This window comes from Oncorhynchus gorbuscha, linkage group LG01 (assembly GCF_021184085.1).
Source record: "Oncorhynchus gorbuscha isolate QuinsamMale2020 ecotype Even-year linkage group LG01, OgorEven_v1.0, whole genome shotgun sequence".
In the NCBI taxonomy this organism is placed as follows: domain Eukaryota; kingdom Metazoa; phylum Chordata; class Actinopteri; order Salmoniformes; family Salmonidae; genus Oncorhynchus; species Oncorhynchus gorbuscha.
Window position 1 is genome coordinate 119,122,864 of NC_060173.1, and position 8,626 is coordinate 119,131,489.

The 8,626-nt window shown below is 47.2% G+C and overlaps 1 protein-coding gene across 1 annotated transcript in view; it reads right to left on the bottom strand.

Annotated features, from left to right (window-relative positions):
* The window catches only part of LOC123993153 (unconventional myosin-X-like), a 51,006-nt gene extending 42,700 nt beyond the window's left edge, over window positions 1–8,306 (bottom strand). The window contains exons 1-3 of the mRNA XM_046295036.1: window positions 8,262–8,306; window positions 6,859–6,881; window positions 5,807–5,961 (exon numbers count right to left, since the gene is read on the bottom strand). Of these exons, the coding sequence (XP_046150992.1) occupies window positions 5,807–5,961; window positions 6,859–6,881; window positions 8,262–8,306 (223 nt within the window). The remainder of the gene's footprint in view (window positions 1–5,806; window positions 5,962–6,858; window positions 6,882–8,261) is intronic.
* Between the last annotated feature and the right edge of the window lie 320 nt (window positions 8,307–8,626).

Here is an 8,626-nt window from a genome sequence, read left to right on the forward strand (position 1 = left end):
TAAACTACCACTACAGGGTCAATAAACTACCACTACATTACAGAGTCAATAAACTACCATTACAAGGTCAATAAACTACCACTACAGGGTCAATAAACTACCACTACAGGGTCAATAAACTACCACTACATTACAGAGTCAATAAACTACCACTACAGGGTCAATAAACTACCACTACATTACAGAGTCAATAAACTACCACTACAGGGTCAATAAACTTCCACTACAGGGTCAATAAACTACCACTACAGGGTCAATACACTACCACTAGATTACAGGGTCAATAAACTACCACTAGATTACAGGGTCAATAAACTACCACTACATTACAGGGTCAATAAACTACCACTACAGGGTCAATAAACTTCCACTACAGGGTCAATAAACTACCACTACAGGGTCAATAAACTACCACTACATTACAGGGTCAATAAACTACCACTACATTACAGGGTCAATAAACTACCACTACATTACAGGGTCAATAAACTACCACTACATTACAGGGTCAATAAACTACCACTACAGGGTCAATAAACTTCCACTACAGGGTCAATAAACTACCACTACAGGGTCAATAAACTACCACTACAGGGTCAATAAACTACCACTACATTACACGGTCAATAAACTACCACTACAGGGTCAACAAACTACCACTACAGGGTCAACAAACTACCACTACAGGGTCAACAAACTACCACTACAGGGTCAACAAACTACCACTACAGGGTCAACAAACTACCACTACAGGGTCAATAAACTACCACTACAGGGTCAATAAACTACCACTACATTACATGGTCAATAAACTACCACTACAGGGTCAATAAACTACCACTACATTACAGGGTCAATAAACTACCACTACAGGGTCAATAAACTACCACTACAGGGTCAATAAACTACCACTACAGGGTCAATAAACTACCACTACAGGGTCAATAAACTACCACTACATTACACGGTCAATAAACTACCACTACATTACACGGTCAATAAACTACCACTACAGGGTCAATAAACTACCACTACATTACACGATACAGGGTCAATAAACTACCACTACATTACAGGGTCAATAAACTACCACTACAGGGTCAATAAACTACCACTATAGGCCACAAACTACCATTAACACAGGGTCAATAAACTAACACCACACACGATCAACAAACTACCACTACACGGTCAACAAACTACCACTACCATTACAAGGTCAATAAACTACCATTACAAGGTCAACAAACTACCACTACCATTACAAGGTCAATAAACTACCACTACAAGGTCAATAAACTACCACTACAGGGTCAACAAACTACCACTACAGGGTCAACAAACTACCACTACAGGGTCAATAAACTACCACTACAAGGTCAATAAACTACCACTACAGGGTCAATAAACTACCACTACAGGGTCAATAAACTACCACTACAGGGTCAATAAACTACCACTACAGGGTCAACAAACTACCACTACAGGGTCACTAAACTACCACTACATTACAGGGTCAATAAACTACCACTACGGGGTCAATAAACTACCACTACGGGGTCAATAAACTACCACTACATTACAGGGTCAATAAACTACCACTACATTACAGGGTCAACAAACTACCACTACAGGGTCAACAAACTACCACTACAGGGTCAACAAACTACCACTACAGGGTCAACAAACTACCACTACAGGGTCAACAAACTACCACTACAGGGTCAATAAACTACCACTACAGGGTCAACAAACTACCACTACAGGGTCAATAAACTACCACTACAGGGCCAATAAACTACCACTACAGGGTCACAAAATACCACTACAGGGTCAATAAACTACCACTACACTACAGGGTCAATAAACTACCACTACAGGGTCAACAAACTACCACTACACTACAGGGTCAATAAACTACCACTACACTACAGGGTCAATAAACTACCACTACATTACACGGTCAACAAACTACCATTACACTACAGGGTCAACAAACTACCATTACACTACAGGGTCAACAAACTACCACTACACTACAGGGTCAATAAACTACCACTACATTACACGGTCAACAAACTAACACATTTCAAAGGGATTTATTATTGGAAACATTGCTAACTAGGTAATAAACAAAAGCAAAATAAACAAATACAAATTAACAGTAAACATATTACACTCATAAAAGTTCCAAAAGAATAAAACATTTCAAATGTCATATTGCTTAATTGTTAAAGTACAAAAGGTAAAATTAACATAAATATAAGTTGTATTTACAATGAGTGTTTGTTCTTCACTGCTAAGTTCTTTTTCGTGGCAAAGCTGGGTAATGATCTGAGAGACAAGGCAAGAAGGGCCTCCTATGCCATCAAAAAAGGAACATAAAATTCAACATACCAATTAGGATCTGGCTAAAAAATACTTGAATCAGTCATAGAACCCATTGCCCTTTATGGTTGTGAGGTCTGGGGTCCGCTCACCAACCAAGACTTCACAAAATGTGAAAAACTACAGATTGAGACACTGCATGCAGAATTCTACAAAAAATATCCTCTGTGTACAACGTAGAACACCAAATAATGCAAAGCAAAATTATGCCTAAATCCAGGAAAGAGCCGTTAAATTCTACAACCACCTAAAGGAAGCGATTCCCAAACCTTCCATAACAAAGCCATCACCTACAGAGAGATGAACCTGGAGAAGAGTCCCTAAGCAAGTTGGTCCTGGGGCTCTGTTCACAAACACACCCCGCAGAGCCCCAGCACAGCAACACAATTAGACCCAACCAAATCATGAAAACAAAAAGGTAATTACTTGACACATTGGAAAGAATTAACAAAAAAAACAGAGCAAACTAGAATGGTATTTGGCCCTAAACAGAGAGTACACAGCGGCAGAATACCTGACCACTGTGACTGACCCAAACTTAAGGAAAGCTTTGACTATGTACAGACTCAGTTAGCATAGCCTTGCTATTGAGAAAGGCCATCGTGACAGACATGGCCCTCAAGACAAGACAGGCTATGTGCTCACTGCCCACAAAATGAGGTGGAATCTGAGCTGCACTTCCAAACCTCCTGTCCAACGTATGACCATAGAGACACATATTTCCCTCAGATTAGACCTGGTCGTGCTACACGTATTTTATTCACCCACCACCATTCTACACCTCATCTGGGGCGGCAGGGTAGCCTAGTGGTTAGAGCATAGAGGCGGCAGGGTAGCCTAGTGGTTAGAGCGAGAGGCGCAGGTAGCCTAGTGGTTAGAGCGTAGAGGCGGCAGGGCAGCCTAGTGGTTAGAGCGAGAGGCGGCAGGGTAGCCTAGTGGTTAGAGCGTAGAGGCGGCAGGGTAGCCTAGTGGTTAGAGCGTAGAGGCGGCAGGGCAGCCTAGTGGTTAGAGCGTAGAGGCGGCAGGGTAGCCTAGTGGTTAGAGCGTTGACCAGGGAACCAGCAGGTAGCCTAGTGGTTAGAGCGTAGGACTAGGAACCAGCAGGTAGCCTAGTGGTTAGAGCGTAGGACTAGGAACCAGCAGGTAGCCTAGTGGTTAGAGCGTAGAGGCGGCAGGGTAGCCTCAGTGGTTAGAGCGTTGACCAGGAACCAGCAGGCAGCCCAGTGTTAGAGCGTAGGACCAGGAACCAGCAGGTAGCCTAGTGGTTAGAGCGTAGGACCAGAACCAGCAGGTAGCCCAGTGGTTAGAGCGTAGAGGCGGCAGGGTAGCCTAGTGGTTAGAGCGTAGAGGCGGCAGGGTAGCCCGGTAATAGAGCGTAGAGGCGGCAGGGCAGCCTAGTGGTTAGAGCGTAGAGGCGGCAGGGTAGCCTAGTGGTTAGAGCGTAGAGGCGGCAGGGTAGCCTAGTGGTTAGAGCGTAGAGGCGGCAGGGTGCAGCCTAGTGGTTAGAGCGTAGAGGCGGCAGGGTAGCCTAGTGGTTAGAGCGTAGAGGCGGCAGGGTAGCCAGTGGTTAGAGCGTAGGGCGGCAGGGCAGCCTAGTGGTTAGAGCGTAGGGCGGCAGGGTAGCCTAGTGGTTAGAGCGTTGGACTAGGAACCAGCAGGTAGCCTAGTGGTTAGAGCGTAGGACTAGAACCAGCAGGTAGCCTAGTGGTTAGAGTGTTGGACTAGGAACCAGCAGGTAGCCTAGTGGTTAGAGCGTAGGACTAGAACCAGCAGGTAGCCTAGTGGTTAGAGCGTAGGACCAGGAACCAGCAGGTAGCCTAGTGGTTAGAGCGTAGAGGCGGCAGGGTAGCCTAGTGGTTAGAGCGTTGGACTAGGAACCAGCAGGTAGCCTAGTGGTTAGAGCGTAGGACTAGGAACCAGCAGGTAGCCTAGTGGTTAGAGCGTAGGACTAGGAACCAGCAGGTAGCCTAGTGGTTAGAGCGTAGAGGCAGCAGGGCAGCCTAGTGGTTAGAGCGTAGAGGCGGCAGGGTAGCCTAGTGGTTAGAGCGTAGAGGCGGCAGGGCAGCCTAGTGGTTAGAGCGTAGAGGCGGCAGGGTAGCCTAGTGGTTAGAGCGTAGAGGCGGCAGGGTAGCCTAGTGGTTAGAGCGTAGAGGCGGCAGGGTAGCCTAGTGGTTAGAGCGTAGAGGCGGCAGGGTAGCCTAGTGGTTAGAGCGTAGGGGCGGCAGGGTAGCCTAGTGGTTAGAGCGTAGGGCGGCAGGGGCAGCCTAGTGGTTAGAGCGTTGGACTAGGAACCAGCAGGTAGCCTAGTGGTTAGAGCGTAGGACTAGGAACCAGCAGGTAGCCTAGTGGTTAGAGTGTTGGACTAGTAACCAGCTGGTAGCCTAGTGGTTAGAGCGTTGGACTAGTAACTGGAAGGTTACAAGTTCAAATCCCCGAGGTGACAAGGCACAAATATGTCATTCTGCCCCTGAACAGGCAGTTCTATTGAAAATAAGAATTTGTTCTTAACTGACCTGACTAGTTAAATAAAGGTTAAATAAAGTAAAAATCACTCTGGGGGTTCTACACACACAGACCACCAGTCATGTCCTCTAATCCACATATTGACTCTCTGCCTGGCCTTTACCCCTGTGGTCAGTCATATGGTCTCTTTCACCACTGATGTCCTGCTCCCTATTACAGTGTCACAGATCAAACACTGAGTTAGAGGTGTCCTGCACCCTATTCCAGTGTGTCATGGATCAAACACTGAGTTAGAGGTGTCCTGCACCCTATTCCAGTGTGTCATGGATCAAACACTGAGTTAGAGGTGTCCTGCACCCTATTCCAGTGTGTCATGGATCAAACACTGAGTTAGAGGTGTCCTGCACCCTATTCCAGTGTGTCATGGATCAAACACTGAGTTAGAGGTGTCCTGCACCCTATTCCAGTGTGTCATAGATCAAACACTAAGTTAGAGGTGTCCTGCATCAATAAGTAAAATACCCAGACAGATATCCATGGCGCCAGACAGATACCCATGGCGTCAGACAGATACCCATGGCGTCAGACAGATACCCATGGCGTCAGACAGATACCCATGGCGTCAGACAGATACCCAATACGTGGCTGATGAGGAAGGCTTGTAAAGATGAAGTAAAGATGAAGCCCTATGTCAGGAAGAGAAGACCTGATATTTCATCTGATCCTGTCCCAGCTGTGGGTTTGTTGTTATCCTGAAGCTGATGCTCCTTCAGTCCCTGCTCTTATAATCTATAAAAATATTAAAAATATATGCCATTTAGCAGACGCTTTTATCCAAAGCGACTTACAGTCATGTGTGCATACATTCCACGTATGGGTGGTCCCCTATAACATGTAACTCTACCCTGTTCAACCCTGTAAACCCCTGGGTCACAGGACATGCAGCAGAGTATGCCGTGTAAGAGTGTGATGTCAGAGCCACGGGACCAGCGCACCTTAGTCTTCCCCAGCTGCCAGTCTATCTTGGCGGGGTCGTATGACATCAGCAGCTCTGTGCACCTCCCTCTCTGGTCGTCTGTTGGATGCCTGTCTTTCAGGATAATCTTGTACCTGCACAGGGAACAGAGACGCACACAGGTCAGACACTGATCCGACCGAGATGCAACGGGTCAGACACAGATCCAACGGGTCAGACACAGATCCAACGGGTCAGACACAGATCCAACGGGTCAGACACAGATCCAACGGGTCAGACACAGATCCAACGGGCCAGACAAATCAAACATGTCGAAGGAGCACAACATGACATGACACCCAGACAGTTGACAGCAGCACAATAGGAAATCAACACGAGCTCAATGACCCAGGTGAGCACTGAGTCCGCATCTTCTGCTGTTTTGTAAGTGGGCAGCCATGCCATTGACCCAGATCACAGAGTATATCCCCGATGTTCATCGACACCCAGCAGGTGATTCTACACCCAGCAGGTGATTCGACACCCAGCAGGTGATTCTACACCCAGCAGGTGATTCTACACCCAGCAGGTGATTCTACACCCAGCAGGTGATCGACACCCAGCAGGTGATTCTACACCCAGCAGGTGATTCTACACCCAGCAGGTGATTCTACACCCAGCAGGTGATTCTACACCCAGCAGGTGATCTACACCCAGCAGGTGATCTACACCCAGCAGGTGATTCTACACCCAGCAGGTGATTCTACACCCAGCAGGTGATTCTACACCCAGCAGGTGATTCGACACCCAGCAGGTGATTCTACACCCAGCAGGTGATTCTACACCCAGCAGGTGATTCTACACCCAGCAGGTGATTCTACACCCAGCAGGTGATTCTACACCCAGCAGGTGATTCTACACCCAGCAGGTGATTCTACACCCAGCAGGTGATTCTACACCCAGCAGGTGATCTACACCCAGCAGATGATCTACCGTGCACGGGAGACGGTGATGTTAGTCCCTGTAAAAGACCATAGTAAATTTTTCCTCACCTGCTGTGGAAGTCATTAAAGTCCTGCGGACAGGAAACCAGCTCAAGTGATCTTCACGGTCTCCAACATCCCAGAATACCAGCTGGTTCAGGACCACTTCTGGGTCAAACATGTTGGTTCTGAGAAGTACAAAACACACTGAATTACTTTCAACTCTAACTCTGTGAGAATACAAAAACAGCAGCCGTCAGACCCACTGCACAGAAGTATAGTTAACAGTACAGGAGGCAACACACAGTACTGTGCTCGCTTACAGTGGGGAGGCAACACACAGTACTGCGCCGTTTTACAGGAGGCAACACACAGTACTGTGCTCGTCTTACAGGGAGGCAACACACAGTACTGTGCTCGTCTTACAGGAGGCAACACACAGTACTGTGCTCGTCTTCAGGAGGCAACACACAGTACTGTGCCTGCCTTACAGGAGGGGACAGTACTATGCTCAAATCTTTTACAGGAGGGGACAGTACTATGCTCATCCCAGAGGAGGGCCCACAACAGTACTGCAACATGCTCGTCTTACAGGAGGGCCCACAACAGTCCTGTGCTCGTCTTACAGGAGGGCCCACAACAGTCCTGTGCTCGTCTTACAGGAGGGCCCACAACAGTACTATGCTCCGTTTACACAGGAGGGAACAGTACTATGCTCAGTCTTACAGGAGGGGGACACAACAGTCCTGTGCTCGTTTTACAGGAGGGAACAGTACTATACAGGAGGGCTCGTCTTACAGGGAGGGACCAGTACTATGCTCGTCTTACAGGAGGGAACAGTACTATGCTCGTCTTACAGGAGGGAACAGTACTATGCTCGTCTTACAGGAGGGGCGATAGAAGGTGTTTAGGAACTAGAATTCTGTTACATGTCCTTAACCCACAGGATCGTTTCAGTCCAGTATAAATCAACTATATTGTTCTCAGCTGGTCTGTTCTGACTGTCTCAGTGCTGCTTATCACACTGCACAATCACTTAACTCTGATTCACATCTCAGCTGGTCTGTTCTGACTGTCTCAGTGCTGCTTATCACACTGCACAATCTTAACTCTGATTCACATCTCAGCTGGTCTGTTCTATGCCTCAGTGCTGCTTATCACAATCACTTAACTCTGATTCACATCTCACTGGCTGTGTGTGTGTGGTACCCTACCATCAGGCATGTTATCAACCTGATGTTCAGGAGTGTCAGGACTTGAATGTTCAACAAACGAAGTCCCTGTGATACAGCTAAGCCCCCCAGAGACAACAGCATTCCCTTGTCAGCCGGGACGAGGCAGCAGACGACGACTATTAAAACTTTGAATAGCAGCTAGATATGGAATTTCTGGGATCTGCCTGCCTCTGTACACAGTAACAGACTAGTTCACATTCAGTAGCTGGTGGTTGGGGTGAATACTGAATGACCCACCTTGTCCACGTTGGGGGTGAATACTGAATGACCCACCTTGTCCATGTTGGGGGTGAATACTGGAATGACCCACCTTGTCCATGTTGGGGTGAATACTGAATGACCCTCCTTGTCCACGTTGGGGTGAATACTGAATGACCCACCTTGTCCATGTTGGGGGTGAATACTGAATGACCCACCTTGTCCACGTTGGGGTGAATACTGAATGACCCACCTTGTCCTTGTTCATCACGTTGGGGTGATTTTTTTAAATAATGTTTTTATTTTTATTTATTTTACTAGGCAAGTCAGTTAAGAACAAATTCTTATTTTCAATGACGGCCTAGGAACAGTGGGTTAACTTGTCCTGAATACTGAATGGCCCA